We start from the raw sequence: 20,447 nt of genomic DNA on the forward strand, positions 1-20,447 counted from the left end.
CCCAGCCGCTGTCACTTTTCCACTTTTCCTGCACCCCCTTCCAGCAGCCTCCATCCAGGGCCTGGCGAGCAGCATAGGGGTGTGGACCCCAGCATTGCTCACCCACTGATGTGGTGCACCTGCACTTTGGCCTTAGGAGAGGGACCCCTGCTTTTAGGGGGTCCTCACGATGGGGCAGGGAGTCCTCACGATGGGGCAGGGGAGCCCCCCCCACCTGCTGCAGCGGCTGGGGGCGTGGCCAAGCAATACCCGCCTCACACCGTTTTAAGGAGGCGCCCCGCTGTCTTTAGGGGCGCCGTCCTGCCCCTCACGCTGCCCCTGCCTGCCCTCCCCTGCTCCCCGGGCAGAAGGGGCTGTGCTGCGTCCTAGGAGTCGTCTCTGCGGGGCTGCGGCTCCCCAGGAGCTGTCCAGCTGACGCCACCACCTGGTTCCGCGGACAAGCAGCCGGCCCCCACCAACAGGCCCGCACGTCCAGCGCCTTCGAGGAGCCGGGCCTGCCCGGGCGCGGGGATGCTAATAAACCAGGCGCTCCACTGGCCTACAGGCTCCAGCTGTCCGGTCAAGAGCCCCGCCCCACAGAGGGCTCGCGGGGGCCTCGCAGGCAGGTGGGAGCAGGGCCGGCGGCCTGGGGGGGGCCACAGCCCCGGCGGGTCCATCGGTGTGGCCAGAGGTGTCAAGGGCAGGAAGGCGCAGCTCAGGCCCTGGGTGCTGTGGGACGCCCTGGCGGCCCCTGGGTCTCTCCTGCCAGCTGGGGGTCCAGCTGAGGTCTCCAGCTCAGGGCTGTCTGACGCCATCTTGCCAGGGCCCTGGATGCAGGCCGCTGTCCAGCAGGCCTGGAGGAGGTGGGAGACGCTGGCTCTCCCACTGTAGACCCTCGAGCGACGGGGCGGGCGCCGGCATGGCACCCACCGAGGCGCTGATAGGACCGTGGGAGCCCCGGGGCCTCCTGCTGCCCCAGCGGGCAGGGGCGGGTAGGCTCTTTTGGACACCCCAGTCTGGAGCAAGGAGACTGCTTCGGGAGCGTTCGAGCAGGACATGAGGCCCTGGGTGGCGCGTAGCTCTGTGGGTATCTCCAAGCGCCACCCTCGCCCCACGCCCTTCCCACCCGCTGTGGACGCGCACCCCAGATTTGTCGTTCACAGGGTCTTCAGCCAGACCCTGTAAAAGTAGACTTTAAAGACTGTGATGTGACTGCCCTCTGCCACTGCCTGGCCACCTGCCCGCGGCCACCCCCGCCCGCCCGCTGCCAGCTGTTGCCTCTTCCGTCACATGCGCGCTCCTCCCCACCCCTGAAGCCCGCAGCCCGCCTGGGTATCTCTGTTTGCGGGGGCAGTACTTGATGTTGGCCTGGGTGCTGCAGGGCGAGGCGTGTCCGTGGTCTGGCCCGGTTTGGAGGTCAAGCCCTGAGGGTGAAGCCAGACCCCAGGGTGCAGGGGCCACGGGCACCCTGGGGTGGAGGGGTCTGGGGCTGTGCTGGCGACTGCCTCGCTGCCCCCAGGTCCTTCCAGGCACAGCAGGCGATCTCAGCCCCACCCTGGCTGCCGGATGCCCGCCCACAGGGTAGGGGCCCTAGGCCCACGCAGTGAAGGGGGGTCGGGCGGGGGCCGGTCAGGGTGAAGACTGCTGCTTCTCCCCGAACCTGGGTGAGCCGACAAGTCAGCACATAACTGAAACGGGCCATTGAGGCCACATTCTCTGTCCTGCAAAGCTGCTTCGACCTGGAGTGCTGGCAGGCTCCGCACAGCCCGTGTGCAGCTCAGCAGCCGCCCTCCCAGCAGCTGGGTTCATGCAAGGCCTCCACGCTGGAGAAAGTGCCCTGTCTGGTTTGGCGGGCAGGCCTGGCAGGGACCACTACGGGGCAGGGGCAGGCCCGCCAGGCTCCCGCCCCACCCCCCAGGGCTCTGGGTGGTGGGCTGGGTCAGCCCAGGGTCGAGCAACGGCCCCAGGGCGGCGCCAAGAGCAGGACCCTCCCGGGAGCGTCTGCAGAGGCCAGAGTCCTTCCTCTGCGGGGTCCAAACCGGCGAGCTGTGTCCAGGAGGCCACCCCCCTTGCGGATCACCCCCGCGGAGAGCGGGCCAGTCACTTCGCACATGGCGGGCCGGGCGGGTTCCAAGTCCCAAGGGAGTCGGGCGTCAGCACTTCGCGCGTCCGGCGCGGCCTCGTTCAGAAAGACGCTCGCGTTTGCCAAAAGTTACACAACAAGCATTCGTTGCCAGAATTCCCACCACCGTGCCAGGGGCTGAGGAAGGGCAGACTTTGGGACAAATGGTGCCGGGGGCGGATTTCCACCTGTGGGAGGGCGAAGGCGGCCGCTCCCGGGGGCCACACACGGGTCACTCCCCACGGACGCGACCCTAACCCCGGCCACGCGCGTTCTGCGGAGGCTGCTGCTGCAAGGGGCCTCTGGTGTGGCCGCCCCGGCGGGGTGGGGGGGTGGATTGGAGCGGGGGTGCCCGTCATTCGGCCTTCAGGAGAGACGCCAAGGGCGCCGCGCTCGGACGGACCCTGGGCCAGTGGCTGGCCTGGGGCCACGGCCATGGTTCCCTTCTAGGCGATGCTGGACAGGTCCCTGGAGACGGGCGGGGCCTGGGCGAACCAGGGGTCTCTGGCGCGGGGCTGGACCAGGCCGCCGCCTCCAAGCTCACTCCCCAGGCCGCCCCTGGCTTCCGACGAGGCCACACCATCGGGAGGACCCAAGGTCCGCTCCAAGAAGACCCAACACTGTCCGAGAACAGTTGGGTTTGGGCGCAGCACCCCGCCCTGGGGCTCCAGGACTGCCCTCCTTTCGTCGTTTTCCACACAGCACACCCCAACTCTCCTAAGCCCACGCCCCGTTCTCCCCTGAAAATGCCCCACTTGGGCAGAGACACGCGGGGCCCCTTGACAATGGCCTCCGCGGAAATAAGTCATTAAACAAAGCTCCAGGGCCTCCCTGGTGGCTCAGGGGGTAAATCTCGGGCTAGCCAGCCGCTATGGCCTGAGTCCATCCCCGGCCAGCGAGTGACCCCCAGGGGGCGGCAGGCCTCTCCCGTCTCCTGCTGCCCCCTCAGCCGTGTTTCTTTTATTTTTAAGGTTTTATTTACTTTTATGTAGAAAAGCGGGGGTGCAGGCCAGAAGTGCAGGGGGTGAGAGGACTCCCCAGAGACAGAGTGGGGAGCAGAACAGGCTGATCCACTGAGACACACTGTGAGGGGAGCAGCAGGGAGAAAGGAGGGGTCTGCTGCACCCGGGGGGTCACTCCCTGGTCGGGGAGCAGACTCGTGCTGCAGTGGCTGCCCATAGCTTCATAGTGCTGGGACTTACCCCCTGTCCCCCCAGGGAGGGCCCCAGTATATTTCAAGAGATCTGCCTGTTCTGCTCCCGTCTCTGTCTCTGGTGCATAATCTCCCCCCACACACACCACTGGCCTGCACCCCAGCTCTTGTATGCATCAACAAAGAAATCTTAAAGAAATCTCTCAGCGAAATAAGAATAGAGGAACAAGCCCTTAATCCGATAAAGGGCATCGCCTTAAAAAGACCGCAAAATTAAATCCCATAAATTGTAGGAGAAATGGACACTGGATTATATAACAATCTTTAAATCATGCGTAACAAAAAGCCTGTAAAGAAACACACACACAAATATACACACAAACTACAGACCAGAGAAAACACTGACAAAGCATATGATAAAATTTTTCTCCTATACCAATTGCCCCTACGAATTATTCTACTAAGAAAAACCAGACTGAGGGGGCAGGGAGGAAGGAAGGAAAAAAAACCACAACAGAACAATGGGCTAAGATCACGGGTCTTTCATGGGCCACGGACCCTGCCTGGGTCAGGGGAGCTGGGATGACACGCTACAGAAAGTTGTTGGAAGCAGCTTACGCAAGAGGAAGCGCTCGGCGCACATCTCTGAAAAGGAGGCGTGTTGGGTTTCTGGCGTGTCTGATCCGAGGGCTTCCTCTTTCCTGTCTCGATCCTACTTTGCTCTGTGTGGCTGGATTCCCAGGCAGCCCAAAGGGTGGCCACGTTCCACCAGCTTGGACTCCCTGCGGGTGACCGCTCAGTGACTCCTGTCCCCACGGTCATCTGCCACCTTTCCGAGTTGGCCTCACATGCCCCGGACAGGCAGCCAACCGAGCTTGGGTTTCCAAGCAGAAACCTGAGCGGGAGGAGAATCCTCCAAGGACAACTGGATGCTTCACAGGAAGGTGGGGACAGAGTGACAATGTCCAAGAGGAAAGAGCCCCGCCGAGCAGCTGTGCGGACACTAAAGGGCTGGGCCGCGGGGCCGTGCCGTGTGTCCACATGGCTGGAAGCTTCCACTCGGTGTCTTAAACCCAGAGTACCCGCCCTCCTGGAGCCCCCGGGCCTGGCGCAGCAAACACCCAAGGGCACGTGGGGCGGGAGCTGGGGAGCCTGGCTGGGGCTGAGGCCTGGGGAAGGGGTGAGGACGCAGGTGAGCTCCACGGTGAGACCTGTGGTGGGTGGGCATGAGCCGGGCAGGCCCAAGGCCTGGCGGGAGCCAGAGATGTAGGCAGGGCCTGGGCCGGTTTGCGCGGTGAAGGCCTCCCCCGGCCGGCTGCTCCTCAACCTGCAGTGGCCTCCTGCTCCGTCGCCCCGCCAGCTTGTGCCCCCCACGGGAAAGTCGTGTGCACAGAGTTGCAGGTGCCTCCAGAGCGGCCGACCCAGCACAGAGGGGCGACTCCAGGAGCCTTGGCGGGCGAGGGGTAACTGGTGGCTCCGAGCCCTGGGCACCGAGGCGGAGGCTACGTCCAGCCCCGCGGTCCAGCAGCAGGCGGCTCTGCGGGAGCCAGCCAGGCACAAGCGGGGATGGGGGTGCGGCGTAGGGGGCGGGGGCGGTTCTGGCTGTGACTGGCCCTGGGGAGACTCTGAAGCCCGAGCTTCCTACAGTCTCCCTGCTGGAAGTCCACCCTCCCCCTGAAACAAGGTCTTGGTGACCCTGAATGTGGGTCCGGGCAGAGTAGCCCCGTCCACCCCCCAAAACCAGTGCAGAGCATTCTGCTGAGGCGGCACGCAGAGCCCTCCGCAGGTGGGGTCCCCCCAGAGGAGCCTCCAGCAGGCGGAAGGCAAAGGCCACGGAGCCCCGGGCTCTGCAGAGGACAATGGTCCCAGGGGCCTGGTCACTGCTCAGGCCGTCTCGCTGCACCCCAGGGACATGCAGCCCCAGGGCCCCAGGCGCTGCAGCCCAGCCCGGGTACCCACTATGCTGCTCCACCCCCCAGGCAGCGCTGGGCTCTCCCTGCCAACTGCATGGCTCTGCCCTGGGCCCTGCGGGTCCCGGTGAGGTGTGAAGCGCAGGGGGTTCTGCTCCCCTGGGGGAGGCAGCCCCAGGACGTAAGCCCAAGTCACAAGTGTCTTCCCAGACGGACATGGAGCCAGCTGGGGGCCAGGGGCAGCGGAAGGGGGAGGAGCGCAAAGCAAGTGCCCCAGAGCCACCGGCTGAGCCCCGCAGGGCAGCGACAGGCGTGGGAGACTCCCAGGCCCGAGGGCAAAGGGCAGGAGCGGGCAGGTGGTGGTGTGGGGCTGCCGGCGCGCCCTGGCCAGGGTCCAGACGCCCGGTGCCAGGGCAGCCAGCGGGGTGGGCGCGGGGGCAGCAGGGCCTGGGGCCGCTCCCCCAGGACCTCCGGGCGGCCTCCGCCGACAAGCCCCGGGCACATGCCGCGGCCCGGCCCCGGGGCCTGGCGGGCGCGGCCCCGGCACGGCAGAGGCGGCGGCCGGGTCCGGGGTCCTCCCGGGAAGGCCGTTCGCGCGCGGCCTGTCCCGGCGCGGGGCTCTGCCACGAGCTCCGGCCTCGCGGCCCGGCCCCGCCAGCACGCAGGGCGGAGTGTCCACGCCCGCGGCGCGCGGCCAGCGGACTCAGCACGAGTGGGGCTGCGCGTGACCTTCGTCTCCGCGGGCGCGACCCGCGCCGCTCCTGCAGCCCAGAAGGGCCCGGGCGGGGCTGCTCCCCCCACAGGCGCGGCGCCCCGGGGGGCTCAGCAGCGGCCGCGAAGACCCCAGTCCCGGGCGCCCGGCCCTGGCGCGGGGCCACTCGCCGCGGCCCCCGGCCGCGCCCCACGACACGCCCCACGGACACGGACACGGACACGCCCGCCAGGACACGCCACGCCCACGGGACCACGGCCACGCCCACTTGTGCCCCGCCCCCGCGCCCCAGGCTCCGCGGGCTCAGCCCAGGGCCCCCCCCCCGCCACCCCCCCACCCCCCACCCCGCTGGCTTAGCTCACAGCCCTTTTCTAAGGGGAGGGGGGAGGGGAGGAAGAGGGGGAGGGGCGAGCAGGGGCGCCCAGGAAACCGGACCCTCCGCCTGGCCACTGGGTGGCGGCCACAGATCCTGGAAGCCTGGAGGCCAAAGAAGTGCAGAGGGGGTGCAGAGGGGGTGCAGAGGGGGTGCAGAGGGGGTGCAGAGGGGGTGCAGAGCGGGTGCAGAGGGTGTGCAGAGGGGGTGCAGAGCGGGTGCAGAGCGGGTGCAGAGCGGGTGCAGAGGGGGTGCAGAGCGGGTGCAGAGGGGGTGCAGAGCGGGTGCAGAGGGGGTGCAGAGCGGGTGCAGAGGGGGTGCAGAGCGGGCACCACAGGGGCCGTGGGGGGCCCAGGGCGGGCGCCTCCAGCCCGCAGGCCGGGCCACCTCGCGCCCTCACGGGGAAACGAGGAGGAACGGTCAGCTGAGTCCATCCCGGCCGGCGCGGGACCCCAGGGCGCGGCGCCCGCTCCTGCCTCCCGCTGCCCCCTCAGCCTCGCATCTCGGTGGATCCGCCTGTCCTGCTCCCCGCCCTGTCTCTGGGGCGCCCTGCCACCCCCACACCTCGGGCCTGCACCCCGCTCTCGCATGCACAAGGAAATAAATCTTTTCAAAAAGGAAAGGCAGCGGAGGCGTTTCCCCGTGAGCCGGGACACCCGGGCTCCCTCGCGGCCTGCCCACCGCAGGCGCCCGGAGCCCCAGGCGAGGCCGCGGCGGCCCCCGCTGGCCGCACTGCCCCGTGGCCGTGTGGGCCGCACCTGCGCACCCCAAGTCACCAACGACCGGGACCTTCTTTCCACACATGCCGGGTCTCCCCACCGCAGCCCCCACACCTGCCGCACCCCAGATCACAGCCGCGCCCGCCGGACAGCAGCTCCGGGGTCCAGCGTGACCAGCCGGGCCCTCCCGGGAGCCCAGGTCCGGGACCGCCCTGCAGAGGGGGCGCCAGAGGGCCGCAGAGATGGGCGCCCAGCGCGGCCACTCAGGCGGGGCTGCCCGCGGCTGCCCTCCGCCCTGCACCGTCGCCGGCGGCCGCGGGGAGAGGGGCGCGTGGGGTCCACGCGCTGGGCGGCCGCCGGCACCGCAGCACCCGGCACTGGCCGGCACTGGCCGGAGAGCCGGGCTGCGGGGAGAGGGCGCAGGCCCCCCGGCCTCATGGTCAGCGCCCCGGGAGGGCGGGCTGGCCTGGCAGGACGGGGCAGCGGCTGTCTGGAGGGAGCCGCCGTGGTCTGGGATGCAGCAGGGAGACGCGGGCATGTTGTGGGGTGAAGTGTGGAAAGAAGCCCCCCCAATGGTGAGTGACTTGGGGTGAGCCCCGCCCTCAGGTGGGGCTGACACAGGCGGGCTGGGCAGTGGGGCCAGCAGGGGGCGCTGCGACCAAAGTCTGGGGCTCCAGACAAGCCTGCAGTGGGCGGGGTTGCGGGGGGCCTGGGCCTCTGTACCCCACCGGGCCTGCCCTACCGTCTAGGTCTCAGCGCTGGACCCCAGTCTCCTGGAAGCGCCGGGGCCCTCTCCCCAGGGCCGGACGCTGAGCGGCCGCGAGAGGGGAACGGGAGGGCAGCTACCGGGGCCGCCACTGCGGACCGCACCTGCTGCCCGGGCACCCCGCCTCCACATCACCAGGGCCCCCGGGGCACGGCCAGGTTGGGTCCCTGGAGACCTGGTCCCGTGGGCTCTGCAGGGCTCCTGCCCGGGGGTCCGGTCAGGGGCAGGCAGAACCCCGGCACCCACTGTCCCCTCCGGGAAGGCTCGGCGCCTCCCAGGCCAGGCCCTCGTGCAGTGAGGACTCCAAGTGGGCCCAGAAGCACACCCCGTGTCCCTCCCAAAACGTGTCCCGTGTTCACCCCCCCTGCCCCCGACGTGGGCCGGCACCCCACAGACACTCCAGGGAAGCTTGGGGAGACTTCTGCTCCTCGCTGACGCCCCCAGCACGCGCCTCTCGTCCCTGGCTCTCAGCAGCCGGGCCTCGCGCGTCCTGCAAGTGAGCGCATCCCGGGGGCCAGCCCTGTCCCCCGCCCTGTGCCCCGCCCCCCATCCTCAGTCCTGGCCCGCCTGGGGCCCATCCTCCGGGGGTGGCTGAGGGGGCGCCGTATCTCCGGCTCCAAGAAGCCCTTTTCAGGAGGCCCGGCAAGAGCTGGGCGGGTCCTGCTCCGTCCTGCCCACCAGCCTCCCCTGCAACACCCTTGACCACCTGCCTGTGGCCCCTGGGCCCGGCCCCGCGCCAGGGAGGGGAGGGGCCCCTCCCTGCAGGCACAGGGCTCCCCCCGCCCTGTGACAGGAGCTGGGGGATGTGTGGGGACCCCACTCCTGGCGAGGGGAGGTGGCTCCTCCAGCCAGGGCCTGGGACTGGCCTGCGGGGCGGGCACCACCGCCCTCTGGCTGAAGGACGCCAGACGTCGGCGCCGTGTGACAGCTGTCCTGGGACACCCGAGGGGCCCCCCGAGCCGTGGGCAGACCACCCCCAATGTCTGCACTTGGGGCTGGGGCCAGTAGCAGCGTGGTAGGGCGGCCCCCAGCCCCCATCTCCTCGGGACACAGGTGCAGTGGGCGCGGGGCCCGGGCCATGGCCTCAGTGTGCCTCCAGCCCCAGTGCAGCCGCGTCTGGAGCGCTAGGTCGGGGGCAGCACGCTGGTTTGTGGGCACACTTGAGCCCCTCAGGGCTACCGGGCTGCTCAGGCTTCTGGCTGCTGCGCCCAGCGCCCAAACCGCCGAGGCCAGTCCCTCTCGGTGCCGGGACGAGGCCCAGGCTGACCCTCCCTGTGCTCAGCCCCAGTGGGGCCTCAGGGCCTCCGCCCGCTCCAGTCGCTGCCCATCCTCCGCCCCCCTCCGGTCAGGACCCTCCGCCACCTCCCGCTCGGCCTGGCTCATCCTCAGCCGGGGCCCCCACGCGCACACCCGGCCCTGACGCCCAGCTGGCCGGGGCAGGCCGTGTGCCCCTCCTGCGCCCGCCGCCCCCGCCGCTGACCTGAGCGCGGCCCTCGCCGGGGCGCATGGCCCAGGGCCCCTTCCCGCCCCGCCGGCTTCTAAGTGGCTTGATGTGACCGAGACGAGCCACCTAATGTGGCTTCGCGGAGCCACATGACCTTGATGGTGGCTCCGGGCGAGAGGCAGCTGCCAGCCCAGCCCCCCAGAGGACGGGCACTCAGGGTGAGAGCGATGGCCGGGGGACACTGCGTCCCTCCACCCTGCCCTGCCTGGCGCGAGCCCGCTCGGCCCGGACCAGCTCCAGGGGCTGAGGTGACCCTGGCCCGATGCTTCCCTGAGGGCCGCGAGCTGCCCATCGGCCGGGGCGTCGGGACCCCGGCTCCGCAGAGCTGGCCTCACCCCGGGACCCCGAGTCAAGTCATGGGCTCTGGCCTCCCTCCCACCACTCCACCCCCGCCCATACCCCTCGAGCTCGGTGCCTCGGTTTACCCTCTCTGGGTGGGCACACGTGGGCAGCCTGGGCCCAAAGGAGAGTGGGCTAGTCCAGGAGACCTCGATGCTCGGGGGTGACGCTGCCATGGTCCTGGGGCCCGCCTCTCCTCTGCCAGGCTCCCCGACACCTGGGGGGGTGAGCACCTGCCCTGAGGGTGGGGTCCCTGCACCAGCAGGGTCCCAAGGCCTCCATTTATCCTGGGGCCTCAGATGGAGGCTGGGGGACCAGCTAGGGGTGGCCCCGGCCCCAGGGGGTGGTCTCGGCGTCCAGCAGGCAGAGAAGGCCAGCGTGGACCAGCGGAGGTGGCGGGGGAGCCGGAGGGCCCAGAGGCGGTGGGGCCGGGCAGGGTTGTGGCTGTGGGGGCTGAGGGAGGTGGGGACGGGCATCCAGCAGGACCGCAGCAGCAGGACTTGGGCCTGCTGAGACTGGGCACCAACCCTGCGTCCCTGGGGTCCTCGCTGCCCTGATGCTCCCGACCATTCCCTCCAATCCCTGGGGGCTTGCACACACAGGCACGCGTGCTCACACATGCACACAGGTAGGGCTGGGTACCCCGACAGGCAGGTTCTCCCCCAGAACAAGCAAGTCTGTCGCGGGAAGGCCTCTGTCTCCTGGGCTTAGCGCCCACACAGGAGCTGCTGGGCAGGGGATGGGTCCCCTGGGGTCTTCCGGGCTCAGGCCAGGGGCCCGGCTTCCCCCAGGCCGTGGATGCGCAGGCCTCACGGGGGGCCGGCCGGGATAGGCTGCCGGGGCCAAGCTGCGCGGTGCAGCGTGCACGGGGCCGGGTGGGCAACGCACACTGCCCGGGGCTCCTGGTCAGCCTCCCCGCAGCAGGCGCTGCAGGCTGGGAACTTGCAGCCTGGGCCCAGGGCCGCCTGGGGAGGTGACGGGTGGGTGGGCCGGGGGCGGCCTCGCCGGAACGTCATCCCCTGCAGAGCTGGGGTGCCGGCCGCGGGCTGCGGTCGGAGCAGCTGGACGGCGCTGGGAGGAGAGACAGCATGGCCGGGACGGCAGCGCCTCCTTCTCCAGCGCCGTTCGGAAGAGGAAAAGTGGGCGCTGGGGCCCCCGGGGGAAGAGCTGCACGCGGCCCGCGCGCTGGTGAGAGTGGACGCGCCCCGGGAAGGGACGCCCGAGGGGCCTTGGTCCCCGCGTACAAGCCCGTCGCCGGCGCAGGTCACCGGCCGGGCTGACCCACGCTCGCGGGCCCGCTCGGCCATCGTGGCAGCGCCGAAGGGGGCCCGCCCCCACCCAGGCAGGCCCTCGGCCAGAAGCAGCGGCCACCCCTGCAGGGCAGGGCCTCGGCCAAGCCCCAGGACCCAGGCGCCCGGGAGCCCGGTGCCGCCCAAGGGGAGGTGCCCCGGCCTGGCTCAGCCGAAAAGGAGGGAGGGAGGGACTGAGTGGCCGCCACAGACCGCGCTGTCCGGGCTCGCCCTGCCCCCGGGAGCCCTGCGGCCGCTGAGCCGAGCTACACCGTCCACACCAGGCCTGTGGGGCCCGGCCGGCCCTGTGCAGGGCGCCGGCGAGCGGGGGAGCCGGCCCGGCCACAGCCTTCCCGGGGCGCAGCGGTGCTGAAGGCGGGTGGTGTTTTCACACGCTCCGCCTCCCTGCACCTGCCCTGGGGCGCCCCGCCATCAGGAGCCCCGACTCTGACTCTGTCTGTTTCCAGTACGTGAGGAAAGAAAACGCCCCCAGCAGCCACGGTCCCCGCCGCCCTGTTTCCCGGGAACACGTGGGACCCGAGGGCCCCCAGGCCGGCACCGGCGGCCCCTCCTCGGGGAGCACTCCCACCCGCAGCCCGGCCCCGACCACCACCGGGTCCTCCCCTTCCGGCCGGGGTGGGGGGACGGGGCCCCTTTCCTGCGTGGTCTCCCGTCGGGCCGTGGAATCTGAAAACCGATGGCAAACGCAGCCGTGAGCGGCACGATTTGAAATGTCCCATGAGGGCCTCCCCGCGGCTGGGGGTCGCGTCAGGCTGTCACCGCGGCGGGCTGAGCCCATCCCCGGCCAGGGAGTGACCCCCAGGGCGCAGCAGACCTCTCCTGACTCGCCCGCTGCTCCCCTCAGCTGTGGGTTTCAGTGAATCCTCCTGTCCTGCTCCCCGCTCTGTCTCTGGGGAGTCCTCTCACCCCCGCACCTCTGGCCTGCACCCCAGCTCTTCTACAAACATAAATACATACATACATACATACATAAATAAATAAATAAACGATGCCTCCCGGCCTCATTTCCCGCAAGGAAGAACAGGGTGACAGGTTCTGCCGCTACTGAACCCTGCATGTCCCCAGCATGTGCCCAGGCGCCAAGCCCCACGTATGCAGCAGCTCCGGGACCTCTTCCTCGGGGCCCATGTTTCTGGGCCCTGACCCACCCTCCCACCTGGTTCCTGCCCAGCACGTCCAGTCCCTGGGGTGGGGGGGCGTCTGCTTCTCCCCGAGGTTTGGGCCTGCTGGGCCCCCCAGAGCAGGCCCGCCAGCCAGGGCTGGGGCTAGGGAGACTCCTGCACCTGCCCTGCGGCGCCCCGCCATCAGGAGCCTCACACCGGCCATCCGCGTGGAAAAGGACCCCATTCCCAGGCCCAGGTTTGCATCTCCCGAACTGAGTTATGTAAAGGGCGGTGCCAGCCAGGGAGGGGCGGCCAGGCAGTGCCCCCCCCCCGCCCCCTGTGCAACACCTCAGGTGCAGCCTCCCCCTGCCGCCCCCGCCTTCCTCACTGCCCCTGAGCCCCTACCCGGGCCAGCCCCACTGGGCCCGCCTGCCCGGCCACTCCCTGGGGAGTGCAGGGGAGCTGGGGAGGGAAAAGCCCCTTTCCCAGGCTCAGACCCACCCGCCCCCCAGAAGAACCGGAGCTTCTCCCAGACCCGCGCAGCCCCCGGAGGCCCGGCCACCAGCTCAAAGCTGTGCCCAGCCAGGCCCCCGAGGCAGGCAGAGCCCTGGAGGAGGCCGCGTGGCGGTGGCCGCTGGGTCTTTGGGAGCCCCCCCCCCCAGCACCTGCTGCCTCCAGACCCCTGCTCCCGGCCCTGCTCCCGGCCCTGCTCCCTGCTCCCTGCTCCCGGCCCTGCTCCCCTGCTCCCAGGCCCTGCTCCCGGGCCCTGCTCTGGCCCTGCTCCGGGCCCTGCTCCCGGCCTTTGCCTGAATCAAAACAGGACGGGGGCAAGAGTGGGGTCTGGTGGCCGCCTGAGTCCCCAGACTGGAGCTCGGCGCTGCACTAAGCCGCAGCTGCCTGTGGCGCCAGGGGCCACCTCTCGGCTGCAGGGCGGGGAGGCCCCCAGGCCCCAAGGCCCCCCAGAGCAGAAGTGGAGCCCGAGGGCGGCCCAAACACGAGTCAGCCCCTGACGGCTCTGGTGGGGTCCGGGGGGAGGCGGGGCCTGGAGAGTGGCGGGGCCCGGACAGAGGCGGGCCCTGAGGGGGCGGGGCTCGGAGAGAGGCGGGGCTGTTGGGAGGCGGGGCCCGGGGGAGGGGGCTTGGAGGGGCGGGGCCTGGAGGCGGGGCTGGTGGGAGTGGGTCCCGGGGGAGGGGTCGGAGAGAGGCGGGGCCGGGATGAGGGAGGCGGGGCCTGGACGGAGGCGGGGCTCGGAGGAGCGGGGCCCTGGAGGCGGGGCTTGGAGGGAGGCGGGCCCCGGGAGGGGCTTGGAGGGGCGGGGCCGGGAGGGCGGGGCCCGAGTGTGGGCGGGGCCTGGGGTGGGCGGGGCCCGCGGCCGGACACCTGGGCCGCCGGCCGCGCGGGTGGACGGCGCCGAGTGGCGCCCGGAGCCGGCGGGCGCTGGCGGGCGCTGGGCAGGGGCAGCCGTGAGCGCGGGCGGGCCGGGCCTGCCTTCCTGGCGCCACGGCCGAGCGCGTCGGCGGGAGCGGGCCGGCGGGCCCCGGGGTGCGGCCACCCTGCGTCCCGGGGGCGCGTCCGCGCGGCGGGGGCAGCGGGCGGCCGGGCCGGGCGGGCTGGGGGCGCTCCCGGCCGGGCTGCCCACCGGGGCCGGTCCCCGCGGGTGGGGCGCGAGGGCCGGCCGGGCCCGGCACCCACCTGCCGGCGGCGGGCGGGCGGGCGGGCGGGACCTCGCGCCGGGTCGGGCGGCCCCGGGCCTCTTCGGCCGCGCGGGCCCCTGGCCGGGCTGGGGCGCTCGGGGCCCCGCGGAGGGCGGGAGGGCGGGGCGCGGCGGGGGCGCTGGGCGGGCGGGCGGGGGACCCTCGGCCGCCGCCTCCCGCCCGCCCCGCGCGCCCCGCGCGCCCCGCCCCGCCCCGCGCGGCGGCCGGGAAGTTGGCGGCGGCGGCGGCCGGGCGCGGCGGGAGGCGGCGGCCGCCCGGGGGCAGCGCGGACTGAGAGCGGCGGCGGCGCGGGACGGGCGGCGCGAGCGGAGCCCGGGGCGCGGCGCGGTGAGCACGCGGGGCGGCGCGGGACGGGCCCGGGCGGCCGGGGGTCGCGGGCGGAGCCCCCCTAGCGCGGCGGCCGCCGCCGGCCTCTCCCACCCGGGAAGGCAGCCGCGCCGTGGGGCCGCCGCCGCGGGGCTCCCCGTCCTGCCGCCCTGCACCCCTGCCCTCTCCGCACCCCAGCTGCCCCCGCCCGGGCCCCCAGGATGACCCCGAAACCGGCAGGTCCACCCGAGGCTCGCAGCCTGCGTCTCCCCCACCGCCCTGCCCCCCAGGACCCCCCAGCTCCCCGTGCCAGGGGCAGCAGCCCTGCCAGGGAGGCCCACGCTGTGACTTTGCCCCATGGCCAGTGCCGGTCACTGCCCTGCCCGCCTCTCCAGCGGCCGCCGGCCCAGGCGCTGACCGTCGGCGGAGCCCACCTGCCCGGGAGGGCGCAGCGCAGCGACTCTTCTGTCCCCGGCGTGGGGTGAGGGTTGGAGGGGGAGTCGTTTCCCTGGTGGCCGGCGGCACCCGCCAGGCAGCACCCGGCACCCTGCCCCCCCCCATGGGGGAGGGCTCCGGAACCGCTTTGTCAACAAACAGCAGTGGCCCCTGCTCCTGCCCCCGGGGCCGTGACCTCCCCTGCTGGCCCCGCTTCCACTGAACACCCGAAGGCACAAGCCTCCACCCCGCGCTGGGAGCCCCCGCCCGCCCCTCCGCTGCCTGCGCGCCGGGCCACCCGCAGCCTGGGGCGCCTCCCGGGCCCAGGTTCGGGGGTCCCAGGGATTCCCAGCGGGAATGGTGGGCCCAGCACCCCGCGTCCTGGGTTCTGCCAGGCGCAGGGCCGGGCCGGAGGGCAGCTGGGTGGACGGGTGGGGGAGGGGAGGGGTTGGGAAAGAGGAGCCGGCGCGGCGGCGGGGACGGTGCCCGAGAGCCCGCCGCTGTCCACGGAGACGCCGGGCAGCCCGCCACGCGCATGAGCCGGGTCGCCGGTTCTCCACGGGAGAAGGGTCAGCTCCGGGCACCGCCCGCGTGTCCGGGGCCCGGCCAAGGCTGCCGCCATCTCCGCCCCCGGCTGCCCGCGCCCGTCCGCTCGGCGGACCCTGACCTGTCTGTGCCACCGCCGGACCCTCAGCCGCGGGCAGGGCTGGGCCTGGGCATGACCCTGAGCCCTTCCATCGAGCTCCGGTGCCCCCGGCCGCAAGGAGGCGGGGCCCGCTTCACACCGGCCCTCGCGATGGGCCAGCCCCCACCTGGGTGCCAGGGCAGCCCCGCCCTGCCCAGCTCAGTCCCTCCGCACCCCGCCCTGCCCGGCCCCTGTCCAGGGATGTCCCGCGATCTCCGGGCCTCGCCCTGGAAGGGCCCCTGCCTCTGCGCCTGCTGCTGCGCGGGGAAGCCTGGCCGGCCACCCTGGGCCTGCTCTGGGAGGTGCTGTGGCCCGAGCCCAGAGACCTGGTGGCACGGGTGCCAGTGCCAGCGTGGGCCCCCGGCCCAGACTGCTGTGGAGGGAGGCGGGGAGCCCAGAGCAGCCCCTCCGCCCCACCCCGGGCGCAGACGGACGCCCGGCAGAAGAGCCGGTGAGCCACGGCCTGCTGGCCGGGCCCCTGACAGCCCTGCGGCCGGGCGGCCGGGCTCCGCCTCAGGGGGCTGGGGGACCCCAAGGCAGCGGCGAGCCGTGTGCCATCACGCCGAGCCGGGCCACAGGGCCCAAGAGCTCCTGGCTGGGCTGCCCCCCGCCCCGGGCCTCCCAGCAGGAGCAGCTGATCGGGCGGCGTCCCTCCCCTGCACCCCCTGCCTTGTCTCCACTGGCCTCTCGCCTCCGCCGGCGCCTCTCCCTGGCCCCCGGCGCCTCACGCTGCCCGGGCCACCCCGAGCTGGCCCCCCCCATCTCCCCAGGCCCCCGGGGCAGCCGGCAGGACGAGAAAGGCTGTTCCCGCGGCACCTGGCCCCCAGGCGGGCGAGGGGCAGCAGGCCGCAGGCCCTGGGGGGCCTTGGGGCAGGGACGCCTGCATGTCCCCGACCTCAGCCGCTGGCTGCCTCCTCCGTGGCCGCTGGGCCCCGTGTCCACCCCGGGCCTGGGCTCACCCAGTCCTGGAGCTGGAAGCAGTGACTCTTGGGGGGGTCTGGCATCCTCAGCCCACCCGTGCCTGTACCCCAGGACCAGGCCTGGCGGTCGTGACCCAGTTGCCCCCCTCACCCTGGGGGTCTCGGGACCCCACGCGGGCCCACCTGGGCTCCGGTGTAAGGGAGCTGCAGTCCAGGACGGCCCTGAAAGTGCCCCCCTCAGCCACAGCCCGGCCCCTCCCCCCCCCCGGGTGTTCCCAGCTGACCACATGTCCCTCCAGGATTACTCGCTTGGCGCCAGGGTGCCCGGAAGTCCTGGTCCCCAATCCTGGAGCTCGCTGAGGCAGCCCAAGGGGCCCCACCCCGCTTCTCCCTGCTCCCCGTGGAACTAAGCCCGAGCAAAAGATGGGCCCTGGCAGCAACAGGGGGTGATTTAAAGGGCTCCCGCCCAGAACCCCACAGGCGCTGTAGCCCACAGGCTCCACGTGGGCAGGCGCATTGGGCCTGGCAGCAGCGCCATGGCCAGGGAAGGGCACCGGCCGCCTGGTGCTCCCTAGGCCGGCAGCCTCACCAGAGCCTGGAGTGGGCTCGGGTCCTAGGAAAGGGGCCGGTGGGTGCCAGGGACACCCTGGGCCTGTGGCCGGCGCTCCTGGGCCCGCCCGGCCGGGAGCTGGCACTGGGGCAGTGATGGATGGCCTGGCACCGCCCGCCGCTGACTTTCCCAGGGCCTAAGAATAGGTGGGCGGGGGGGGGGGGGGCGGCGGGGGGAGGGGCTGGGGGGATGGGCGGCTGGGGCGCCGGCCCCCACTGACAACTTCAGGGCCAGGCAGGACTCTGGAGGCCCCAGCAGCGGGGGCACCTGCCCGAGGCTGGGGAAACCCAGCTCCACCCAGGACGCGGCCAGCCCCCTGACCTGCAGGACCCCCGGCGCCTGGCCAGACCCCGGCCCGGCCTCGGCGGAGAGCGGCTGCCTCGGTGCCTCCTCCCTCCAGCCCCGAGTCCTGCACAGGCTACAGAGGCGGGGGCTGGTCTTACGGGGGCAGGGCACCCCCGGTCTCCTCACTCCTGGGGGCCCCTGTGGCTCTGACTCCCAGCAGCCCCTGGAGCGGTGTGTCCACCCACGAGGGCCCCTTTGCGCCAGCAGTGAGGCCCCAGCCAGATGTGGGGGGCAGCTGCCCAGAGGCATGCCCCCCACCCAGTCCCACCACCCCCACCTGCTGCTGCTGCTGCTGCTGGTCTGTCAGGTGAGCGCCCACCCCACCCGGCCCCACCCTGGCACCCCAGCGCCCCCCCACCCCTGCCCCGCGCACGGTGTCCCAGCCCCCACCCCCCACCCCCGTGCCTTGGCGCCCCAGCCCCAGCCCCCTCACCCACGGTTCCCCAGCCCCTGGCCCCCGGGGCGCAGGCGATGGACTCCCTGCTGGCGCGCTGGCGGCTGTACCGGGACCAGTGCCTCCGCAACCTGAGCCTGCTGCCGCCCCCCACGGGTAAGGCTCCGCCTGGCCCTCCACACCCCCAGCCCCCACTTGCAGGTGAGGAAACTGAGTCACAGAGAGGCCAGTGACCTGCCCGAGGACACACAACCAGGACACGTAACGGGGGTGGTGGGGTGGTAGGAACCGGGTGTCGCGCCCCTCCCTGCTGCGGGGCAGCCCGGGCCCAGGCCCCCCAGACCTGGGAGCGGGGGTGGGCCTTGGGGGCAGCCTGAGGAGCGGGGCAGACCAGGCAGCTGCCCGGGGGGTTGGCCAGGCGAGGGAGGAGGCGTAAATCAGGCGATCCGGGCCTGGCAAGGGTGCCCACGGGGAGAGGTGTGCTGGGAGAGGGGCTGGGGCGGGGGGCGGCGCCGCTAAGGTGTGGGGTGTCGGAGGGACGCTGGCTGGGCAGAGCTGGAGCCCAGGACCAGGCGGGAGGCCAGGGGCTGCCCGCCCAGGAGCGGGAGATGGTCACAGGGCTTCCGAGGGCCGGAGGGCCCACAGCTGGGCCCCGCTGAGGATCCCCGGCCCCCACAGAGCTGGTCTGTAACAGAACTTTCGACAAGTACTCCTGCTGGCCGGACACCCCTCCCAACAGCACGGCCAACATCTCCTGCCCCTGGTACCTGCCCTGGCATCACAAAGGTACTGCCCTTGGCACCCGCCCCGGCACCGCAGGGCGGCCTGGTCGGGGCCGCAGGGGAGCTGACCGGGCCTGCCCCTCCCCAGTGCAGCACCGCCTGGTCTTCAAGAGGTGCGGGCCCGACGGGCAGTGGGCGCGCGGGCCCCGGGGGCAGCCGTGGCGGGATGCCTCCCAGTGCCAGATGGACGAGGCTGAGATGGAGGACCAGGTCAGCGATCGGGGCGCGGCCGGGCAGGGCGGGGTGGCCCAGCCTCCTGAGCAGTCCCGCGGTTCGCAGGAGGAGGAGGCCAGGATGTTGGCCAGCTTCCAGGCGATGTACACCGTGGGCTACTCCCTCTCACTGGCGGCCCTGCTCCTGGCCCTGGCCATCCTGCTGGGCCTCAGGTAGGCGGCCGGCCGGCGCCCGGGGCGCGGGGCCCGCCGCGGGCGGCCGCTGACCTGCCGTCCCCGCAGCAAGCTGCGCTGCACCCGGAACTACATCCACGCCCACCTGTTCCTGTCCTTCGTGCTCAAGGCCGGCTCCGTGCTGGCCACCGACGCGCTGCTGCAGACCCGCTACGGCCAGCAGATCGGCGACGACCTCAGCGTGAGCGTCTGGCTGAGTGACGGGGTGAGCCGCCCGGCCTCGGGCGCGGGGGGCCGGGGCCATGGGCCCCAGCTCACGCCGCCCCTGTGGCCAGGCGGTGGCTGGCTGCCGGGTGGCCGCGGTGTTCATGCAGTACGGCGTGGTGGCCAACTACTGCTGGCTGCTGGTGGAGGGCCTGTACCTGCACGGCCTGCTGGGCCGCCCCGTGCCCCGGAGGAGCTGCTTCCCCCTCTACCTGGGCATCGGCTGGGGTGAGTGGGTGGTGCCATGGCCAGGGGGCAGAGGGTGGGTGGAGGGCGGGCCCAGGACCACAGCTGCACCCCCCCCCCAACAGGGGCCCCCATGCTATTCGTCATCCCCTGGGCGGTGGTCAAGTGTCTGTTCGAGAACATCCAGTGAGTAGAGCCTGGGGCGGGGCCTGGCCAGGCAGCGGAGGGTGCACCGAGCCAGGGGGGGTGGGCGGAGGGGGGGGGGGCGAGAGCATTCGGCTCCCTCCTTTCGCGAGGCGCTGGCTGGGCCTGGGTCCGCGCGGGGCGGGACTGAGCCGCCCACCCCGCAGGTGCTGGACCCGCAATGACAACATGGGCTTCTGGTGGATCCTGCGCGCCCCTGTCTTTCTGGCCATCCTGGTGAGGACCGCGCTGGACCCTCCCTCCCGGCGGGGTGTCCTGCCTGGGAGGACAGGGAGGGGCGCGGGGCCGCCTGGGGAGGGCCCTGACCGGCCTCGCCCGCAGATCAACTTCGGCGTCTTCGTGCGCACCCTGCGCATCCTGCTGGCCAAGCTGCGCGCGCGCCAGATGCGCCACTCCGACTACAAGCTCCGGTGCGTGCGGGGCGCCGGCGAGCAGGGCGGGGGAGCCCCTAGGGCCGCTGGCTCAGGCTGCGCCCCCACAGGCTGGCCAAGTCCACGCTGACCCTCATCCCCCTGCTGGGGGTCCACGAGGTGGTGTTCGCCTTCGTGACCGACGAGCACGCGCAGGGCGCCCTGCGCTCAGCCAAGCTCTTCTTCGACCTCTTCCTCAGCTCCTTCCAGGTGAGCGCGCCCCCCGCCCCCCCTCCCCATGACCCCCGGCCGCCGCCCCACTGACCCCGCTGACCCCGCTCTGCCCTGCGCAGGGCCTGCTGGTGGCCATCCTCTACTGCTTCCTCAACAAGGAGGTAGGTGGGGCCTGGGGCCGCCAGCCCGGGACCCTGCCCCGCCCACGCTGGGGCGTGAGCCCTGCACCCCATTTCCAGGGTGCGGGTCAGCCTGGCCCTCCCTGGGTGCGCAGCCCTGGGTCCCCAGTGGAGCTGGCGCCCCCGGGCCAGAGCGGGGGTCGGGAGGGTCCCAACCGGCCGCCCGCCCGTCAGGTGCAGTCGGAGCTGCTGCGGCGCTGGCACCGGCGGCGCCTGGGCCGGGCTCTGCGGGAGGAGCGCCCCGCCAGCCTTCCGGCCTCAGCCCGGCCACCCGGCAGCCCCCCCGGCAAGAAGCTGCTGCTGTCTGGGGGCGGCGGCCAGGGCGCCCGCCGGGACCCCTCTTCGGACACCTCCCCGGCCGGCCACCTCCCCGGGTCGGCCGAGTGTCCCTTCTGAAGCCCCCAGGGCCCACAGTGGCGCGGACCGACCGGATGGAGTGCGGTGGCCGAGGGCGGGGCCTCCCCTGTCCTGCCCTGCCCGGCGTGGGGCGGCGACGCGGGG

The 20,447-nt window shown here is 72.5% G+C and overlaps 1 protein-coding gene across 1 annotated transcript; it reads left to right on the forward strand.

The window, feature by feature from the left end:
- Positions 1-17,253: 17,253 nt before the first annotated feature.
- Positions 17,254-20,342, forward strand: GCGR (glucagon receptor; the record flags this gene model as incomplete). Its single annotated transcript, XM_084238112.1, has 12 exons — positions 17,254-17,313; positions 17,454-17,556; positions 18,079-18,186; positions 18,271-18,568; positions 18,638-18,794; positions 18,865-19,021; positions 19,105-19,165; positions 19,330-19,399; positions 19,505-19,593; positions 19,665-19,803; positions 19,887-19,928; positions 20,121-20,342. The coding sequence occupies 12 exons, from the start codon at positions 17,254-17,256 to the stop codon at positions 20,340-20,342; spliced, it is 1,506 nt and encodes a 501-aa protein (XP_084094238.1).
- Between the last annotated feature and the right edge of the window lie 105 nt (positions 20,343-20,447).

The sequence above is a fragment of the Talpa europaea genome (assembly GCF_964194135.1).
Source record: "Talpa europaea genome assembly, chromosome: 7".
NCBI lineage: Eukaryota > Metazoa > Chordata > Mammalia > Eulipotyphla > Talpidae > Talpa > Talpa europaea.